At 35.5% G+C, this 22,937-nt stretch overlaps 1 protein-coding gene across 3 annotated transcripts in view; it reads left to right on the top strand.

Moving 5' to 3' along the window:
* Positions 1-22,937, top strand: part of LOC120854855 (fibroblast activation protein alpha) — a 75,744-nt gene that overhangs the window by 20,068 nt on the left and 32,739 nt on the right. For all 3 annotated transcript variants that reach the window (XR_005719087.1, XM_040229238.1, XM_040229239.1), the window contains 9 exons: positions 525-619; positions 1,548-1,622; positions 3,345-3,397; positions 7,182-7,254; positions 7,947-8,067; positions 8,963-9,117; positions 11,213-11,316; positions 13,132-13,267; positions 16,898-16,942. Coding sequence is in view for 2 of the 3 variants with exons in the window: in XM_040229238.1 (XP_040085172.1) it covers positions 525-619; positions 1,548-1,622; positions 3,345-3,397; positions 7,182-7,254; positions 7,947-8,067; positions 8,963-9,117; positions 11,213-11,316; positions 13,132-13,267; positions 16,898-16,942 (857 nt within the window). In the remaining variant the exon portion in view is untranslated. The remainder of the gene's footprint in view (positions 1-524; positions 620-1,547; positions 1,623-3,344; positions 3,398-7,181; positions 7,255-7,946; positions 8,068-8,962; positions 9,118-11,212; positions 11,317-13,131; positions 13,268-16,897; positions 16,943-22,937) is intronic.

Below are 22,937 nucleotides of genomic sequence, written 5' to 3'. Positions count from 1 at the left end.
GTTAAATGTATCTAATCAAACAAATGGTAAAAGAAACTAAATTGCATACATTATAATTTATATCCAAAATGCCACTAAAAATTGAATGTTTTTGTTTTAGAAAATAACATGCATATAAATAGGCTTTAAACTAAGCAAAAACAGCCTAAATGGAATGTGTGTGTGTATATATATATATATATATATATATATATATTTGCAAAAGAAACATGCCATTTTAACTAGTTTATTCTCCTTATAATGCAGAGAAAATCCAAGTTTATTCCTAATCACCCTGAACTGGTAAAATAAAGCTTCTACTGGCAAATACAGCATTTTTGTATAAAGTAGAGGAAAGCATCCTTTCCTATCTTCCACCGTCAACTTATTGGGTTTTTTTCCAACTTATTTTAAATTTGACAAAGCAATGTATACTGGACAGAGAGGAAAAAAATTGTCTATAAAATAAGAGAGGTGTTCTTTGTTATAAATGTATTTCTTGCGAGGGAGATCATTTCAAGTTTTGTTTTCCTTCTTGTTTAAAGGACAAGAATATCTTCATCAATCTACAGATAATAATGTAGTATTTTATAATATTGAAACAGGAGAATCATATACCATTTTGAGTAATACCACCATGGTATGTATCCACCATCATCTTCCTCCTCAAAAACCTCTGCCAGCTCTTCACTGACCAAGGAAGAGAGTTCAAACTCGGAGCACCTGATCTGGACCCAACTTGCCTTCTCAGGTGTCTCCCACCATAGTTATCCTCCAATTCTCTCTTCTAGTCACCCTAGGTTACTATCCTTGCCTCCTCAATTACTAGCATTTTTCTTCCTCTGTAGAACTAGTATCCCGTGAGATAAGAGGTACAAACTCAGTCCTTCTGGCCAGGCAAATTGAGTTCAGATTCTCGCTCTCATTTACTAGTTATGGGGCCTTGGGGGTTCCACATTCTACCATCCTCATTGTGCCTCAGATTCGTCTTCTGTGGAGTAGGAATGATAATACCACTTTGGGTTAGGACAAGAATTAAATCAAGGATTAAATAAAGGACATTTGAAAGTGCTTAGAACAGTGCTCAGTAAGTGCTCAGTGACTATCCTATGGTACATATGCACACGGTCTTCTGTCCTAGACCCTCGGACCTCCTACTTTCTCTACCCTCAATAGCCTAGTAATCTTTTAGTCAAGCTTGGCTGATATTTCTCCTTCTCTGGGCGACAAATGATCTTCTCATTTGCATTTAATCACTTTTTCCTCAAAATTTTTTACAATACTGTATTTACCTCTCTCTTATAAAACTCTCAATTATAAAGTTATTTATTTACAAGTTTAATATTATAAGCCTCTTGAAACCACAAAGTGTATCTTATTTATCACACTGTCATCCCTTAAAGTGTAGTAAATTTCTTTGTATATGGTAGGTATTAATGTAACTTTTAAAAAATTACTTTTAATGTATATGTGAGAGTATATCAATGATATAATATTCTCTTTGAACTATAAATGTATATGGCTCTGTTATTTTTTCTGTATTCTAATCAACTTCTTCATAATTTCAGAAAAGTGTGAATGCTTCAAATTATGGTTTATCACCTGATCGGCAATTTGCATATCTAGAAAGTGATTATTCAAAGGTATTGGTGATTTAATTTGGATTTGTCTGATTATATTTCCTATTAACCCACAGACTGGTCTATAAAAGAGGAAACAACAGTCTCTTTATCTCTAAATATTTGAGAAATTAATGCAATTCTAGTTGAATCCCTAAAGCATAACGGTAACACACAAGTAATTCAGAATTTGGCATTCTTGTCTGGTTATCATCAAGTATTAAAAATTACTTTCATCCTGAGGGAAAAACTTATTTTGGGGGGACTGACATTCATCATAAAAATGTTATTTGACATCATAAATCATTAGTCAATTCTCACATATTTTAACCTTTTAAATATTTATTATTATTGAAAATGGAACTATCACAATGTAGCTTATTTAACTCACTTGCTCAAGCACAATAATATACAGTCAGTGGTTAGACCACGGTTTAATCTGTGTCTTTGAAAGCCTAGTGTAGTGTAGCAGTATCCATAGCTGGTCTGTTTAGCCTTACTTAATTTCCCCTTCCTGAATGAGGTTGTAGAGGGAAGATAATCACCTTATTTTTTTCTACTTTTACTGGCCAAAGAATTTATACCAAATTCAACTTCTAATAATTACTTTGAGATCAAGAACCTTTTTTTAACTGCCATTTTTCAAATTTAGTTGAGATGCAAAACTCCCTAAATGCAGAGAATGAAAAGTCAAGCTTGCCCCTCCCTCATTGTTCAAACAGCTGGTTATTTTCCCTTGGACCAGGTCTTGGCCACCTGCAATCTTCAGAAAGACATGTTTCAACATGCTGGAGTTTCTTTGCCAAAAGGTTGAAAGCCCTTTAAGAAATAAAATCCAAAATAATACTTGCTTTGTTCACTTAACTACAGTACAGATGCATGTCAGGAAGCAATAGTTAGAACTGGACATGGAGGAAATCAGTCCTGAATAGTCATAGGAAGGACTGATGCTGAAGCTGAAACTCCAATACTTTGGCCAGCTGATGTGAAGAATTGACTTATTTGAAAGGACACTGATGCTGGGAAAGATTGAAGGCAGGGGGAGAAGGGGACAACAGAGGATGAGATGGTTGGATGGTATCACTGACTCGATGGACATGACTTTGAGTAAACTCCAGGAGTTGGTGGTGGCCAAGGAGGCCTGGTGTGCTGCAGTCCATGGGGTCAAACACGACTGAGCAACTGAACTGAACAGTACAGATAAAAAATGAAAAAAAGAGCAGTTTTCTTTTTTTTTTCTTTTTAATTAATTTTTTCAATATCTATTATTTTAAAAAAACTATGCTCAAAAAAAGCAAGCATTTTACAAGAAAACTATATGATGGATAAAATTAGCTTTACCCAGTTTTATAGGATATTATAATAATTACTCAGGTACAGGGTAATCCTTACAGGACTTGGAAATTGTAGTGATTTTACTTCAATCAAGGTTAAGTAGAAATAGGGAACAATTTTTAGAATAGAGTATGTTAGAGAAAAGATTTTTATATTAAGAAATGTCTTTGGATATACTTTTTATGGAGTAAGGGTTGAATCACTGCTGAGATTAGTTCTGGAATTTGGATGAGCAGCACAGAAGTCTACAGTAAAACTCTTTAAATGACACTCATTTGGAATTGAAACATCTCTTTCCTAGTGCTTTGTGAAAACAGTTCTTTTATAATTCTGAACCTTGAACTGAGTGATCTTATTGACCTGAACCTCTTGTGAATCATAATTTGTCTTTGCCTCTTTTCTTCCTGACAGCTTTGGAGATACTCTTACACAGCAACATATCACATCTACGACCTTACAAACGGGTAAAATGTCATGTCTTTTTATTAACACAACTTCAATCTCGTATAGAGCCTCCAGACTCTAATTTGAGATTGACTGTGTTATCTCATTTCTAATCTTAGTTTCTTATGTCCTTATAATAAACATATACCTATGCAACTTGAGATATTCAAAGAAATACTTCCTTGGAATATTCGCCTGTTTTTATTTGACTGATATCTTACATTTTTATACAAAACATAGTTTTGTTTTTACTACTTTTGAACACCTAATTATAAATTTCTAATTTATGAAAGTAAACATATCTATAAAAGTACCAAAATGCATGGGAATGATACACGGTGTTGGGGAGAGGGGCTCCTTCAATGGAAGGAAGCAAAGGGAGGGAAATGTAGCGTTTAACCTAAATTTAATTAACATTAGGCTAATTGTTTTTAAATGTAAAATGTCAATATTTTTAATTTAGATGAGTAAATTATCATCTATTATATTGTTTTCTGTATCTCTGTGTTTAATTTTTTGAAATATTTACAGCTTAAAAAAAAATTAAAAGAATGAGTAGGTAGGCAAAGGACTGAGGGAGAGAATTTCTGACAGAAGCAACAACACGAAAGACCTAAAGAGAAAGGGAGAGCACAGAGTGTTCAGGAAATTCAAAGTAGGTCAGTTGAGTTGAAACCGGAGGAGGGCATGCTTACTGATAGGAGGTGGTGTAAGGTTGGGAAGGAACTGAGGCCAGAAATCACACGCCAAATAATAATAAGGAAACCATTAAGAAGAGTTTAGTTCTCATCCTGATGACAATAGGGAATCATTGAATGGTTTCAAATGGGAAATGACATGATCAGATTTGCACTTAAGAAAAATCACTCTAAATATGGACAATGAATTGGTTTAGTTACTCATCTTAATGTGATATCCTATTTGCTGTTATATAAAAGGGAAAATAATTATATGGCTTGAAAAGGTATTAAAAATCTTACAGTCTATTTCCCCTTTTGTCCAGTAAAAACACAAAAATTTAAAGACAACTATCTTTCTACTTCTTTTAAATTCCTTCTACTTCTTTCAGAAAAGAATAACTCTGATCTTCTTAAACTGTCAAATTAAGAAATAGGATCTGCTATATCATGTAAACTCTAAATCCATCCAATACACTCTGAGTCTTTTCCTCTGTATCCACATTGTTGCCAAAGTCAAGAAGTGTTTATTGAGCAACTCTTATGTGGGTTTCCCCAGCGGCTCATTGGGTAAAGAATCTGCCTGCAATGCGGGAGACAAAGGAGTCAGTCCCTGGGTAGGGAAGACCCCCTGGGTAGAGAAATGGCAACCCACTCCAGTATTCTTACCTGAAAAATCCTATGGGCAGAGGAGCCTGGTGGGCTACAGTTCAAAGGGTGGAAAAGGATCAGACGCAAGTGAGCTCAAGCAAGACAGACATATGACAGGGAGACACAAATAGGTGGTAACCTATAGGTGGTAACCCTATATCAAAATCTTTAGACTAGTGAGATGGAAACCTTACCCTTTCAGTAGAATTTCTCAAGGCTTTAATCATTTCCTTGTTTTTCTTTTAATCATTTAAAAATTCTCCAAGTCCTATCTCTGTGGAGGTTCACCAAATTAAATAACATTTCAAAAGAAGATGACAATACTAGTATTTTAATCATGGTCTCTATAAACTTCATGGCCTAGAAGCATTTTAAATATTTAGCTTTTGTGCAGTGAATTTAATCAAACCACTGTTTTGTTTGTTTTCCTGCACAACTATCTAATTTGCCAGATTGTTTTTTGGTCCAGTAAATACACCATAATTTAAGGAGTGAAGAATGACAAATTTGTTGAAATTCAAGGCAAGACTGAATATCATTCATTCCAAGTCTTCTATGTCCCTCTGAAAATTTTATTTAAAAAAATCTACCTTAGAGAAGATGAGGGTAGTTCTGGTTTCAAGCAAGGGAAGGGTAACTGAAGAGATGAAAGCCTTTGTAAAGAACCGTCCTCCATTTTCTCTCATACTGTAAAACAGACAGTGGCTGCTGTGGTGGCTTGCCAGTCATGAAGAGACTGTAGGCTGAGATTTTTAGCTTGTCTGCATGATTGCATAGATGATTCCATGGGATATGGAAACCTAAAGCAATGTTACGATGTCAAGGTAACATGGACACAGATTTGAGGCAGAGCAGTAAATTGGGGCAAATGTCTTCTCTTCTGGGATATTCTTTTTCCTCTGCCCTCCTATGATGATCTGTTCTGAACATTCCAGTGGCCTGGTGCTCATAAAATGCCTTCTACAATCAGGATTCCCACTGCAACACCAACATTCTTCCTCTGTGGGCCTCACTTTTTCTACAGTCAAAACTGATCCGTCCAGTGCCGTGTTCCCTCATTGTTTGCTAGGCTGCAACATACTTTATGTCTGCTGGGCCGCATCATACTTTGTGATGTAATAAGTTAAATCAAGGTAACATGTGTTGTAAGTGTTCACAAGTGTCCAAACTTTAAAATGATGGGAGAAATAGAAATAGCAAGCCTACGTCAGGTTGGAGAGATGCTTTTGGAGGGGGCAAACAAGGAGTCATCCTTCAGATGCCTCACATTATACCTTGGAGGCAGGTCCGGTTTTGCATCTCCACATAAGCATTCTTGATGAAACTATTCATTTCATCTTCAAGAAGATAATAGTCAAAATTTAAACAAGACACCCTATGACTCTCTAACACTTATAAAAGTCTGAACATATTCTTGCTGAAGAACTACAAAATCTCCACGGTGCAAGTCAGTCAACTGAGTATTTTCAGGGTGACTTGAAGCATCAAAATGAGATTTGCACAGAGTTGGACACGACTGAAGCAACTTAGCAGCAGCAGCAGCAGTATATTTGAAATTGGGTTTCTCAGGGGGCGCTCGTGGGAAAGAACCCGACTGCCAATGCAGGAGACATATGAGATGTGGGTTTGATCCTTGGGTTGAGAATATCCCCTGAAGGACAACATGGCAACCCACTCCAGTATTCTTGCCTGGAGAATCCCATGGACAGATGGAGGCTGGCAGGCTACAGTCCATAGGGTCACAAAGAGTCGGACATGACTAAAGCAACTTAGCACACAAGCATGCATATTTGAAATTTCCCCATGGGTGGAGGACTTTCAAGCTTAAGGCATACTGCCCAGTATATGATCTGTTTTTCAGTTTAGCTTGAGATCAGATGTTCCTTTCCTTTTCTGATTTCAAGTCAGATCCCTGGGGAGATTGTCAAATGGCATCTTATTTTCAAAAATTTGAAATGCATATGCATTCACAGGGATGGGGGTTGTGAATGAAAATGTGGAAGAGTACATATTAAACTTTAGCACAATTATAGAATTTCAGAGCTGGAAGTCTCTTTAGCGACCATTTCAGCCTGGTGTGTACAAATTTTACAGTTCTGAGGGTTAAGAGACTTGAGTTTAATGAGGGGTCTGCCAAGAACCAGCAATATTATTTTTTTTAAGTCCTATCATTTCTCTAATCTTAAGTTTATTTTCACAAGACTAGGGAGATTCAATTAGATAATTTCTAGAGGTATTTCCACTTAGTCTATAAACATTTGATCCATTCACCTCAGTATAAAAGGTCAGAAAACTGAGATCCCCAGGTCTTCTGTCTCATGTTATATCACATTATTTCTATTAGGTTTGCAGGAGCATAGATGATGATGCATTATTTTTATTTTAAAAATTTTTTTTTCTTTTTATACCTATTATTTGCACTGAACAGCAAAATTCATTTATTTGTTTTTTTCTTTCTTTCTTTCTTTTCTTCTAGGGAGTTTATAAGAAGAAATGAGCTTCCTCGTCCAATTCAGTATTTATGCTGGTCGCCTGTTGGGAGTAAATTAGTAAGTGTTTAAATTAAAGAAGTGTTTAATCATTTAAATAAAAGAGGAGCCATTTGATTTTGGCCTTTGTTAAATTTCCCTGCCTGGAAAAAAATACATTTATGACTATTTTAAGTGGTTAAAAATGGGAAGAGTTTAGATAAATTGAAACCCATCTGAGAATTCCGCAAAATCTCAAGCTCATGGATAGACTTCTTTAAATATCGCAGTCAAAAACTTTATCCTTATACTCAGCCAGAATGCGTTGTGCCAGAAAGCTCAGGAAAAATATGGTTTTCACAAGTTTCCCAGACTAGCTTCAGACAACATGAAATTTTGTCCAAGCTCTTATTTAAGGACTCTAAATAAAGATTAGATCTGGCTAGCTATTAATATTCAGAGATTTATTTGACTTTCTGTTAATATACACAATTACTTACTTAGTTAATAAAAGCAACTAATATAATAGCAGACATTATTCTTTATTTAATATATAGACTTTAAAATCATAACTTTTATATGTTAAAAATAATGTTAATGTGAGTTGGTTGGTATTTTTTGACCTGTTAAAATGGTATCTTAGTTGTGAGTCTTTTCATATCTGGATTATCACTTTTTAAAAAATATTAGGTGAATAATTAACACAAATATGCAAACTTTATTGTGTTTCTTATGAAATTTCTCCTTATTAACTAACTTACCACCACTTCTAGGCATATGTCTATCAAAACAATATCTATTTGAAACAAAGACCAGAAGACCCACCTTTTCAAATAACATATAATGGAAAAGAAAATAAAATATTTAATGGTATCCCAGACTGGGTTTATGAAGGTACGTCATATTCTTTTTCTTCTGCTGCGGTTAGGCTTTTAATTGAAAATAATCACACGCATTTAGTAACATTTAAATGAGTGGTATGTTACTGTGATGAGGGTGGCATTTCTGAAAGCTGTTATCAGGTTATGAACAGGACGTGCATATTCTGAAAGAACGAATCTTGTTATCAGACTGGTGGAATTTATTTTCATGAGCATTATAAAGCAGTAGTAATAATTTATATTCTAAGAAATATATGGTCCTTAGAAGCAGTGTGAGTATATTTTCTCAGGTATATTTTTTCTTGAAAAATAAACCTTTTATCCAAAACTAAAGAGCTGTCTATATTATTGTGCAGGAAAATATTCTTAGTTCTCAATGCTGCCATGAATTTTGTTCTCTTTCTTAGCTCATGTAGGATCCAGGACTTAACTGGACTTTAAAAGGTCTTCTAGTCCTTGCCTTTGTTAAATATATATATATATATATAACTAAATTAACTGTTTTTTAAAAATATTCCCAGAACAGAAAGTTAACTTTCAAATTTATGTTGCTCAGTAGTATAAGTATGGTTTTCCTTGTCTTGGCTACTTTAGATGACTGTAAAGAAGCTCCTCCCAACGGGAAAATTAATTATTGTTGAGATTTTATTTTAAAAAATACATTCCTGATTAATGTCAATTCCCCAGTAGACTAATTGATGTCTGATATAGGGTATAAGGTTAAACTATTCCTCTATACCCAGATTATTCATCTTTTGATAACCAAAGCATGATATATATCACATCCACATTAAATAAATTATTTCAGTTAGTAAATGGCTATATACAATGTATTTTGAAGTATTTACAATTATTTTGAGTAAGCCGTCTCAGTAACTAATAATAATATGCTAGTATTTATTTTTCAGAGGAAATGCTTGCTACAAAATATGCTCTCTGGTGGTCTCCTAATGGAAAATTTTTGGCGTATGCAGAATTTAATGACACAGAGATACCAGTTATTGCCTATTCCTATTATGGTGATGAACAATATCCTAGAACAATAAATATTCCATACCCAAAGGTATGTGGAATAATTTTAGCAAATGCTTCCATTTCCCTGCTGTCAAAATGAGCAACCAATACCGTGAATAGAGGTGGAATCAACAAGTTTGGAGAGCTTCTTATCCTTGTGCATTGTAAGGCAAACATTGTACTGTGCTCTATTATTTATGTGGACATCTGTTGCTTTGGACATCTGGTTGTGCTGGATGAAGTAGTCTTTGCAAAATCCATTGCAGTCTTTGAAAAACATATGGTCTAGATCATGGAGGAAAAACAAGCTTAACTTAATTTTAATTTTTTTCTTACTTCATGCTCCAAATTCAGGGTAAAGTTCTGTTTTGCAATTCCTTTTGAATTCTGATCTAAATGCAAACTAGAATGGGAAATTAAGACGTTGAATGTGATGTTCCTGTCAGGTCAAAGCAAGTAGGAGTTATGGTCATTTCTGGACATTTATAGCCACTTCACTTTCCCTTTTCCCTTTCATGCATTGGAGAAGAAAATGGCAACACACTCCAGTATTCTTGCCTGGAGGATCCGAGGGACAGGGGAGCCTGGTGGGCTGCCGTCTATGGGGTTGCACAGAGTCGGACGCGATTGAAGCGACTTAGCAGCAGCAGCATGGTAGTTTAAGTTTATGAGCCTAGGTTCTCTGAGGGAATTAGACATGCTGTGAACCGATGTTTCTTACATAAACATTCTAAAATTCTTAGCTTATGTACTTCACATGCAGTCTCACGTCTCAAGAGAGGCCTCCTGAAAATAAGGGGCCTCATGAAAATAAATTCCACCAGAATGGCCATGTCACAGTGGAGAAATGTCGTATTCTGAGTTAACTTAGAAAAGAAATCTGAAAGATCAAATCACAAATTCTCCTCTGGCATGAGGAGTAGAAGTGATTTTAGAATGTAATTCTTTGTTCTTAAGTCACTGTTGTTTTTCCTTACCAAAGAGAACCCTGTTATAGAGGTCCCTATATTGACAAAGATGGGAAGGACATGCATAGTCACAAGTGGATTCTGAAGCAAGTCAAAGTGGCCACAGTGAGAGAAATAGAAATTCCAGATAGTCTAAAACTTATATTAAAAATCATATGAGAAAAGGAAATGAGTATGGGGGAGGGTGTCTGTTTAGGTAGAAGATCCTTCAAAGGTTGTGTGTTAAGTCCGAAAGCTGGAGGTATTGGAAGTGAGAGGTATGATCCTTGGAATCCAAAAGATGGAAAAGAACTTGGATCTTTAGAAGGTTGTGTGGAGCAGGAAGAGATGAAGAAACCCAGAAGTCAGGAGCAACTCACACTGACAGAGAAGTCAGGACCCCAATTCTCCCATTTCTTTGAAGCTGAAGCTGCTGAACATCTGACCCTGGACTGAGAAGTGAGGCAACTATATATATAGCCTATATGCCTAATTCTTGTGGATTTAAATTGTTTGACAATTTTAAGGTTCTCTTTTTCTGTGCTAAATAACAGAACTCTAGAAAGATATGTGAACGTGGACTACACTGTCGTGTAAACCTAGGGCATATACTAAGGCAAAAAGCACAAAGCAAGAACAGTGTAAATCACATGACATTTTATTTTGAGGTGGAATTTTCCTAATTTGGGGGCATTGAAAGCAGTAATAATTTAAGCAGCTAGTAGACTGTTTGGTAATTGTCCAAGATCAAATTATAGGGTAAAAGCAAAAAAATATCTTTCATTATTTATTCTTTACACTCCCTTCCCCAAATCAAGCTCCTTCTGCACTCCCCTTGGTACATGGAGAAATATTTTTACAATTATCCTAATAACAACAGTAATAGTGCAAACTATCTGTCTCAAAAGTCAGAAAATAGAGTATCGATTATGGAACTGCATTTTAAAATCCCTAATAGTTTTCCCTATGAATTAAAGCTCCCATTAATCACCAAGAGTATGTATTTTCACTTTGGTTGCACAATATTTGTAATTACACTGCAATGAAATTTTTAAATGTTATAATTAGAATGTTTTCAACAGTAATATACCTAACAATTATTAGCTTATAAAAATATGCCTAAATTCCAAAAGTGTCTTTAAAATGTTGGTGATAATTAGAATTTTGTGAGTTTATCTATCTCCACTTTCTTCACAGGCTGGAGCTAAGAATCCTGTTGTTCGGATCTTTATCATTGATGCCACTTACCCTGAGCATGTAGGTCCCACAGAAGTGCCAGTACCAGCAATGATAGCCTCAAGGTATATTCATCTCTGACGTGCTCTACCTTTCAAACTGAATTTTAGCACTGAAATTTCTTCATCAGGGTTTACATTTCTTTTCTAGTGAGTTTGCAATGACTATGCTACAACAAAAATAAACAAATAAATAAATTAGCATGTCAAGCTAAATACATAGCAAAATTAAAATTCACAAATAGTTTTTAAATTGATGTGAACATACTAACCCTTTACATACATATAAAGATGACCAGAGTACTCAGTCTAAGTGCTGCTTCCCTTGAATGTGTGAGTGTTAGCTAGGGACAAAGAAGGAGACAGTAAAATGTATGCATGCTCTCAGCCTGGCTTCCTTCAAGTCTGGCCTACTTTTTCCCAGCGTTTGTGGACCATGCTTATTATATGTGCATGGTAAACAGGAGAAGATAAGCCAGCCCCCTCCAAATATTAGTGTTTTTCACTAGGATGCAGTCTATTTGAAGTGATCTGGTTGTAGCATTATCTGTTTGTGGATGAACTGCAGGCAGAGCTGGACAGAAGCATTTTCATTTCTGTGAAAGGTATCAGCATGGTACCCATTGAGATCTTGTCTGATTAATCCTGGTCATTCTGGTTGACCTGGAAAATGGGGAGGGGTCCATAAGCCCTGCCTGGCTGGCCTCCTTACTCCTTCCCACATCCTCTCAGAACAAGGCTTGACTCCTCTTCTCCTGGTTTAGGAAGGAAGGTCAGCCAGGGCCAGATGATTGCTTAATAGGAAAAAACACCTCATCAGAGGCCTCTGCCAGACTTTGCCAAGGTGAATCCACTCTCGGATAATCAAAAATTCTTTTTTTTTTTTTTCAGTTATCCATTATTCCCCATCCTAATCTAGTTGATGAAAACTGGACTAAATATACCTGATTTTTTTATGCATCATTCTTCTCAAGAGTCAAGCGGAATGAAAGAAAGCATCATTTGTGTATCTGTAATACACTAACAATAGAGTAATAATATCTAACATTTTTTGAGCACTCACTATGTTGTATGTATAGTTTGTAAGCACTTTAAGCATTCTTAGTAAATCTTTACAGCAACCTTTCATACTGGTAATGTTATTATTCCCATATTATATAGAAACAGAGGCACAGATATGTTAGTCAAGGTAGTATAACTAGTAGGAGATAAAGCCAGATTCTGAACCAGAGATCCCTTGTAGCTCTGTGATTCCTTTTATAACAAAGTCCAACATTTTGTGGTTTATTTACATTGCTGTTCCCTACACGTTCACCCTCAGAGCCAAGTAATCATTGCTTCCTTTCACCGACATCCACTTTGTGCCAAGTACTGTTTGAGTTACTTTGCATACACTATCTCTGATTATTATACTAACCCAAATTTCAACCCCTGACCTGTAGCTAAAACTTAGCTTCCAACACAAACCTGCCTGGAAAGAAAGATGGTCTTTTATCCACTTAGCTCTTTTTTAATTAGTTAAAAAGTGAAAACTTGAGTACAGCTATGGACAAGTAGGCAATTTCATGCTTTTTGTCCTCTAGGTTGGCCAATAACTTTGGCTTTGTGTCTTAATTTTTTTCCTAAGATATTAAAATCCCAACTGGGGAAAAAACTCAATTATAAAATAATTCTATTAAATCAGTGGACTCTTGTATGTTCTCTAAAACTCAGCAGGTGTATTTAAATTTTTTAATGTTTAAAAGAATATTTTGCATTCCTTACCTGTGGCTTAAGTGTTTCAGAATAATAAAATATGTCCTTTAGAAAACACAAATAAAGAAATTATTTGAATGTGATATTGATTTATAGTTGTGACTTTCTGTTTTGATTTGTTTGCAGTGATTATTATTTCAGTTGGCTCACGTGGGTTACTGATGATCGAATATGTTTGCAGTGGCTAAAAAGAATCCAAAATGTTTCAGTCTTGTCTATATGTGATTTCAGGGAAGACTGGCAGACATGGAACTGTCCGAAGGTATGTTGTATTAAAACCACAAGGTGTATTTCTGAAGATAAAAGTACGAGTGGGGACTTATCTATAGCTAACATTTTGTATTATAAAGCAGAATTACTGCATTCAACGCCTGATTTCTTTGCAAAAAACACTATTTGAAGATTCATTATTTTTATTAAACGAGTAAGATACCTTTTGTTTTCTCGAATGACTTTAGCATTGAAAGTGAATAGAGAAAAAGATTAAAAGACACTGCCATACTGGGAAAATCAGACATCTGGTTTTGAATTAGGATGGAAGTCCATCCTTTTTGAGATTATAAAATTATCAGTCCAAAAAAGCAAAATAAAGATGATGAAAACATAAGATGGATCCGTTAAAGAAGTATATGTGTTCTATTCAAAAGAATTAGAGAAAAATGCGAACGGTGATGTTTGCATTTGCAAATGCAAATGTTCTATTCAATGTCAAAATTGAAAAATAAGAATTCCAAAGTAAACAAATATTATCAAAGGAAAGCCAAACACTTCTATTTGAAAATCAAAAGTAGGTAACTGAGAATCATATGAAACAGATTTAATTATCCTGCTATCCTGTTATCTTTGCAGAGTGCTCAATACTGTGCTAATTTTAGGGAGAAAAAACTAGGCACAGATTTATTGTTGAGTTTTAATTGTTTTTATTGCTCAAATCCAAACATAATCTGTTGAATTAATGAGTCAGAAAGCTACTTCTCCAATCGGAAAGCTTCAAAATAGGCCTGTTCATAAGTACTCATATTAGAAACTAAGAAACACAAAATGTTTTCTTTAAATAGGAAATTTGATGGGTACATTTCATGAGACATCTAATTATGAAGAAATGTTTCATTAAACCAAATATAGAATAAACCTATTTTATAAAGTAAGAAAAAAAGCACAGAGCAATCAAAGTAAAACACTAAATTCCATCTAGAAATTAGGACATTATGTTTTGCAAGAAAAAAGTCATATGAATCTGTTTGGAAATATATCAGGACTATAATAGTCAACATTACTCAGGCTAAAAATATTTTTAAATCACTACTGTGTCTGTAAGAAGCTTGACTAATTTTGATGGAATATGCTAGAAGCTTATTTTTATCATATTTATGTTTTGATATACAAAGCAGGAAGATTTTTGGCATTAATGCAGTGTCATAGGCAAAAAGAAAAGATAGAATAAATTTAATTTTTCTAGTTAAATAGAAACAATTGGGTGAATATATTGTTAACGTCTTCATTGAATCTCAATACTAGGAATTATTGATTTAATTATATTAGTTGTTTATAAGATTGGTCATTTAGATAAAATTTTTAGCTCTTAAAACTAGGCATTTAGAACTATAATTGCTTTGGAATTTGAATTTCTAATTTATCAAATCTGAGACAACTTAATCCAAACTGACAGAACATATAAGATGCTCATTCAATGAGATGTGGAATTCCCTGGAATATAAACTTTAGTTTTATGGCCAAAATCAGTGATTAAGTTTAAAATATCAGCTTTGAATAACCTTAAAATTTCAAAACAACTGCAGTTTCGAAATAGTCTGGTAAGTACACGGAACATATTTTTCAAATTTAAGAACAACAGAGTTGAATTTTCCAGTAACCATACTTATGACTGATGTGTGTGTGTGTGTTTAGTTTTGAAAACAAACAACATTTAAGGTTAAAAGACGTGGCAACACTTTATTCATGTTGGGAGTCATACCCAAAATAAAGAAGCAAAAGAAACTGGCAATAATTACTTGTAATATAACTGTATTAATAAATTTATAGTTTGAGGGAGGAACATCCTTCATCATATTACTTTTATCTTAATAGCTAGAAATGATGAATAAAACATTTCACTCTATCAAGTCTTATCTTGTTTTTTCTGAAACACTGGCCTATCCCTATAAGAGAAAATCCAAACTATGCTTTTAAAATTTATTATTCCTTTGCTTCTTATGACAATACACTCTCTCATGGTTCTCTTCCTAGTTTACTGTTTCTTTCTAGCCCTTCCTCTTCTGACTTTTCTAGAAATCTTATTCTCCAAGTTAATGCATTTAACCCTTCCAAAAGTTCAGCGGGTTAATACAATAGGTTTGCACATTCATGTAACCATCTAATAGTGAGTCCAGGTAAGTGGGAAACAGTGAGGGTGAGGAAATGGGTGCTCTGCTCCACAGAGTCATTCAGGAACCCAGGTAGATAACATTTCTGTCTTCATCCAGTAACTTCTAAGGATATTCCAAGGTTATTCAAAGCTGGTCATCAACATCCAGCTAGGGAGTGAAAGAAGAATGGAGGCTATGTATGAAAGGGTTTTATAGGTTAGACAGAAGTAGTACCAGTTACTTTTGCTCGAAAGCTATGGGTTAGAACTTACACATGACCACATCCAAGTGGATGGGGGCCTGGGAAATGTAGCCTACTTGAAGTTCTAGCAAAACCAGAAGGTAAATGATTGCTAATTATCTTAAGTCTCTATTCCAACACCCTGTTACTCTCCTAGGTGATTTTTATCTAAGAAAATTGCCCCACAAATTCATTCTGAGGATTTGAACTTCTACTCCACCCTCACTACCACTATCTAGATTTGGGTCTTCAGCATCTTTTTTCCAAACATTACAATGTCATTATATAGTCACTAAATCATGGCTGACTCTTTTTGTGAGCCCCAAAGACTGTCACCCGCCAGGCTCATCTGTCCATGGGATTCTCCAGGCAAGAATACTGGAGTGGGTTGCCATTTCCTTCTCCAGGGGATCTTCCCAACCCAGGGATCAAATCTACATCTCCTGCATTGCAGGCAGATTTTTCACTGCTGAGCCACCAGGGAAGCCTCCCACTATGTTACCTACCTACCTATCTATTCTCTGTTTCACGTTCACAATTATATTTTTCAAATTGTGATTTTGAAAACTTTCAAAGTATTTATTATCCAGTGGAGAAATCCAAACTTCCTAATTGTGGCATAAAATTTCCTCCATGATTTTGCTGATGCCCCTATATTCTCCCTTATCTTATAATTTTTTCCCACAGTCAGCCCCCACTCAGCCATACTGAGCCACGTGTGGTTTTCTAAGCTAGCTTCATCTCTATGCTATTTATTTCATCTAGAATATTTTTCATTTAACTGTTTATAAAATTCTATTCATTTTAGGCTTATTAAGTATTTGCTCAATAAAGGATTTGTTGTACTATCCTCAAGTATATACCAAAAATAAGATTTGGTGCAAATTTTAAGATTTCTAGCTACTTTGTAAGATTGAGGAAAGAAAAAAAATTTAACCTAAATTCCACTGGGAAATGCCTTTTTACCTACATGACAACAGTTTGGTTTGTGGTAGGTCTCCATGGATATTGTCAATTCCAGTCACTGACTTATGGAAAATTTAGCCAGAATTATGAATGATTTGCAATAAGATACAGCCCTCAGATCATCCTTATGTATGCAACAGTGATGTTGTATAAGATTTTGAATCTAGTCATCTTCAACTCAAGTATGTAGTTGGTTGACTAACAGTAGTACACTCTGACCAGCCAGCTTAACTTGTTCAAATGTCCAGATTATATTTAGGAAAAACTGTCCTCTTAATACTATGTTTCATTTGATTTTTTTTTTCTTTTTCCCTCTTAGACCCAGGAACATATAGAAGAAAGCAGAACTGGATGGGCTGGTGGAGTATGATTGCTATCTTTTCCTTATCTTTTAATGAAATTCTCAGCTATTAAAGGACTATTTGAAATGTATCCAAACTAACACTACTTGATTTTATAGAAAAATAACAAGGTAAAAAACACAAAGGTAGTGATCCCTTCAGCAATTTTGTGCCAGACAATTTTAATGTCCATATATCTAGAATTCTATTGAGAATGAATCATATACCTCATGTTCTGTTCTTAACTTTTTCAACCAACTGATATCTATAGCTAATATTGCTTCTTTAAAAATGTAATAAATATTATTTTTCAAAAGGGAACACAATCCCTGATTTACTTAAAATAATCTTAGTAACTCTTAGCCATTTGAATCCAGGGAAAATAATTACATTTGCCATCCTTGGTTTAGAGACAACCCTACCTCTCATTATATTTTATATAAATAAATGAGTAGATTAATCTCATACATACCCATATTTATTTTAGTTTTTAAGTAAAGTGGTATCAGTTAGGGAAGTGTGTGTTTTGTTACAGTTTGTAATCATATATATCTGGATTATTTTGGATAGATTTATTCAGTGATTTATAAGGATTTTGTGTAAAACTAAATCATGTTTTAGGAAAACATCAATTGTATCTTATATCTTATACAAAGAATACAAAATAAGACAAACAATAAATGAATATTGTATGAATGTTACCATTTATCACAAATATGTGGTTGAATTCAACTAACATTTGGGTAAAAAAAAGAAAAGCTACTTCTGAGATTTGGACACATGCAAACAAAAAAGAAACTCTTATCTAATTTAACACATTAACCCAAGACAAGGGACAATAAAGAATTCAGAAGTAAATTCTGAGATGTTAAGTCTTGTAAAAATTTAAATTAAGATGGAGAGTGAAGTAAACATCTTCAGGTATTGAAAATTATTTTTTGTATACTTTCCTAGATCCAGCAATTTTAGCTTACATATATTTACTTTCTATCTTCAGTTAAAGGTACTTTAGTTGAATTTTGTGGGGTTAGTCGCTCAGTCTTATCTGACTCTGCAATCCCTCCAACTGTAGCACCCAGGCTCCTCTGTCCCTGGTCTTCTCCAGGCAAGAATACTGGAGTGGATAGACAGATTCTTACTGTCTGTGCCACCAGGGAAGCCCCTAACTAGAGAATAGTTATTACTTTATTTTTTTATGCAAGTAAATGTACATGGGTGCAGGCTAAGTCACTTCAGTTATGTCCAACTCTTTTTGACCCTATGAACTGTAGCCCACCAGGCTCCTCTGCCCATGGAATTTTCCAAGCAAGAATACTGGAGTGGGTTGCCCTGCCCTCCTCCAGGGGATCCTTCCAAAAGCGAGGCGAAGCAAAGCGAAGTCTCTCAGTCGTGTCCGACTCTTTGAGACCCCATGGACTGTAGCCTACCAGGCTTCTCCGTCCATGGGATTCTCCAGGCAAGAGTACTGGAGTGGGGTGCCACTGGATCCTTCCAACCCAGGGATAAAATCAGCATCTCTTATGTCTTCTGCACTGGCAGGCAGATTCTTTACCACTAGCACCACCTAACAAGGTAACAAGGATAAGTGTGTAATTCAGGAAAAAAAAAGAAAAAAAATCCTATTTTATTTCACTCTTTAACATTGTATAAGTAACAGGAAAAAAGAGAAGAAGTCAGTGAAACAACAGGATTTTCTAAATTTTTTGAATTCTAGGTCAACCAGAAGCTTGCCTTCCAGAAAGATAATTCCTAAATCAGCATTTGAAAACTTGAGAAAAGGGAAAAATTTAATTTATGAGTTCACTGTCATTATAGAGATTTCCTGTAAAGAATGAGAGAAGAAAGAATACTTGAAAATATCTTTAGTTGTATTCTCCATGATAATGATATAGCTAGAGTTTCTATAAAGTAATATGAATGATGTGATTTTACAAATAGATAAACCATGATACCAGCAATCTTATCAAAGACGTGATCTTAGGAATCCATACACATTTATTCTGAAAATACTGGCACCATTCGGAACACTCTGAACTACTTTAAAATACATCTTTTGAAATCTGTTTATAAGCAGGTTGAGGACAGTTGTATCTTATAAATTGTTATAGTCTGTATAGCACCAGTCTTGTAATCCCAGCAAACAATAGCTGAATGAATGAATGAATTGCCTTCTAAAGTTTTTGAATATTGTTTTAAATACCCTCAGTGGAAGCACATACATGCCCTTTGAGGGAGAATGAGGTCTCTACATTAAATCAAAAATCATGCCAAAATAAATCTAGTGAATAAATGAAATATGTATCTGATTTTACACTAGATCATTATAAAATCTATAGTTTTAGAATTCTATTGGGAAAAATTAGTTTTCCTGTGTGATAATCTCAATCTCTCCAAATGTATCCAATAGTCATTAACTTTCTGAATATTAGAAGAATTGTGGAAAATTTTTTGAAGTGACGGTTTTTAAGAGTAAGTCCACACTTCCCCAAGGCAGCTATTTTCAAGGGGGCCATTCATTAGATTTTATAAGTCCTGACAAGCCTTTTGGAGTCATGACTTTATATAGTCATAGCTCATATGTCATAATGTGCTGCATAGCTTCCTTTGACCCATAATCAAACCAGTGGCTTAATAAAATTACCCAGAAATAACCTAGAAATATTTGTTTTTCAGACATCTGTTCAAATAATATTTATGAGGGTTTTAGATAAAGTGTATAGGCTAGTCATATTAATATAAATTTAAAGAGCAATTTTAGATCAGTTTTTCCCTTAGTGTTTGTCAAAGAGGTTTAAAATGAAAAAGGCCTTCAGAGACCACCAATGAACTAGAAAAGAGACTAAATGGCAGTTTACCTATTAATTCAGGCAGAGAACTAGCAAATACTTCCTTGAGAACTTTACTTGTCACTTCCTTTTCTTCCACATGAAATATTGTGTCTTAATTTGGAGGAAATAGTCTAATTTCTTCTTTGGTATTTTATCAGAAAAATAACAACAAATTCACTTCAAATAATTTTTTTTTTTTTTTGTCCTGTGGAGAGCAGATAAAAAAGGAAGATTTAATCAAAGATTCTATTAATAGTATTTAACCACTAAGATGTGAAGAACAAATACTGAACACAATGCTCAGGACGCAAAGCCGCATTTAAATCGTTTAAAAATAATTAAGCCATACACTGCATCACATTTGAGTGGTTGGTGAAACCCTATGGCTTAGACAAATGGATGCTCTACTTGATGCTTGAAAGTCTGTGCCTTTGACTAAACTAAATGTGGACTCAGTTTAGGCATCAGCCTTCCATAAGCAGGTTATTTACCATCTGTGGCAAAAAATTAACTGGTGTTAAATCATCTTACCTTCCAAGAAAAATATTTTAAATGACTTTGTAAGTAGAGATGAGGAGTTTATCAGCACATCTAAGCATGATAAAGGGAGCTGTGAGGATGTCTTGTTAAACTGAGGACCACCTAGTGACATGTGGTTATCTAGGGCCCAGGCGTGACTTGCTGCCAGAGCACTTAACTCAGGATGCATTATGGATCTCACTCTGGCAGAGTGAATGCGGAAATATTTTACACTCTCTTTACCTCACCCAAGTTACCTGTTCATCTAAAGCATCTGTCTTGGATGTGTGCAATTAAAGGGGAGAAGATAACAGTCTTTGCCTAACAAAAATATTCTTCCTGTTTGCCTGATTCTACTATCTTGAAACATAATGTTCTGCCCTCTTATTTTCTGTTTTCAATGAAAATGAAGTTTTCTATTTTAATCTGGAACTAAGCCATTTTTAGAGTTCCTTAACTCTCTGCAGATGTAAAGTGAGTATTTTTTTCACTAAGGTACCTTATAGTATTTGTGACCCCAGTTCCATTACAGTGGTTGAGAAAATGTGGAGCCAATTTTCATCTTTCATCTTGATGGGGAGAGGGAGACACTGTAAAGTGTTTATTAATAAGGAATCACTTGGCTGAGAGGGTGCAGCCTCGTTCTAAAATGAAAGAATGATTTTTCAGGCCACTACTAATGAAATTCCTTCCACAAAATTGCAAATCAGAATTTCCTATTCAGGGGCCTCCTGGCTTTCAATTGCACTGAGTCAATACCCAGAATCCTACCAGAACTGGTCTTATGATTAGTGTCTCATGTAAGGAGACAGAAGTTTCTCATTATTCCATTTTTTATTTTATTAAAAACATCATTTTTATGCCAAAGAGATAAGGACACCATATTAGTTTCCTAGGGTATCTGTAAAAAACTACCACAAACTTGGCTTAAAACAACAAAAATTCATTCTTTTATCATTCTGGAGGCTAGAAGTCCAAAGTCAAGGGGTTGGTGGGGCCATACTTAGATGTCTCCAGGGAAGAATCCTTTCTCACTTCTTCTAGCCTCTGGTCTCCTGGCAATCCTTGGACTTTCTTGGCTGGAGCTCCACCAGCTTCAACCCCTGCTTTCATCTTCACATGACCTACTCCCCTGGGTCTCTTTGCACCCTCATCTCTTCTTATGAGAACACCAATCATTGGCTCTAGGGCCAACTTGGATCCACTATGATCACATCTCAGTTCTTATCCTTGACTACACCTGTGAAAATGTTATTTTCAAATAGGTCATTATCCTACTCTGTTTGAGCTGTTATAACAATGTATCCTACACTGAGTGGCTTATAAACAACAGAAAGTCATTTCTCACAGTTCCGGAGGCTGGAAGTCTGAGGTGAGGATGCCAGCATAGTCAGGTTCTGGTGAGAGCTCTCTTCTGTCAACTTCTTGTTGTATCCTCCATGGCGGAGAGCAGAGCAGGGGGAGGACAGTCTCCGGTAATTCTCGTAAATGGGCTAATCCCATTCGTGGGAGCTGTACCCTTATGACCTCATTGAATCCTAATTACCTCCCAAGGCCCCCACCTCTTGATACCAAATACTATCTTAATAGGGGTTGAGTTTCAATATACGAATTTGGGGAACAGAAACGTTCAATTCATAACAGTTATCTTCTGGGTTCGGTGGAAAAGAATTTAGGGGACACTAGTTAGACCCCACTAGAGAAGGCAATGGCACCCCACTCCAGTACTCTTGCCTGGAAAATCCCATGAACGGAGGAGCCTGGTGGGCTACAGTCCATAGGGTCGCTAAGAATCGGACACGACTGAGCGACTTCCCTTTCACTTTTCACTTTCCTGCATTGGAGAAGGAAATGGCAACCCACTCCAGTGTTCTTGCCTGGAGAATCCCAGGGATGGGGGAGCCTGGTGGGCTGCCGCCTATGGGGTTGCACAGAGTCGGACACGACTGAAGTGACCTAGCAGCAGTTAGACCCCACAGATACCACATCAAAAAGTTACATTTTAATATCATTCAATCATAATCATGACTTGTATTAAAAAACATTATGTCAAATTACATATAGGATCATCATTAAAAATATCTACAACTACTTCCCTTGTTCTCACTTTGCTGTAAAGTATGTCCCAGCAAGATAAGTGTCAGCAAATTAGGTGTTTGTAGCTGAGAGATACCTGTAGTCTTTTGATTGGTGTTGCTTGGACAATTGTAAAGGATCTGAATGTTTTAACACTGTCACGTGGAAGCACTTGTGCTAAGAAATCTAGTTTGGAATAACTTGTGGGAATATCTACTCTGTATGAGGTAGAATAGCTCTTTCCTCATGGAGCCCCTTCACCACGTTACCATCCTTCCTCCACCCAATGACCAGGATCAAAAAGGAAACCAGCAAATGTACAATGAATCTCTTTTTCTAATGGGAGAAACTACTAGCTAAAACCTGATGTCAGGACATTTACAGGACTTTAATTATCTGTACCTTTCAGGATGCTGAGTTGTAGCTTGCTCTGTTCAGGACACACTAGACCTGTGGCAGAAACTCCTTAGGTTCTTAAGCAGTTCTCTACAGGTGGTGAGCATGGGCCCTGGGAAGAGGTCAGAGGTGAACAGTGAGGTTTGGTCTGTTCCCTAAGCTCAAGGAGTACACCTTTCATCTTCTTGTCATTGGTTAC

Source organism: Oryx dammah, unplaced genomic scaffold (genome assembly GCF_014754425.2).
Source record: "Oryx dammah isolate SB20612 unplaced genomic scaffold, SCBI_Odam_1.1 HiC_scaffold_27, whole genome shotgun sequence".
Classification (NCBI taxonomy): domain Eukaryota; kingdom Metazoa; phylum Chordata; class Mammalia; order Artiodactyla; family Bovidae; genus Oryx; species Oryx dammah.
The sequence above is the reverse complement of the archived record's forward strand: the minus strand, read 5'-3'. Positions and strand labels throughout refer to the sequence as shown.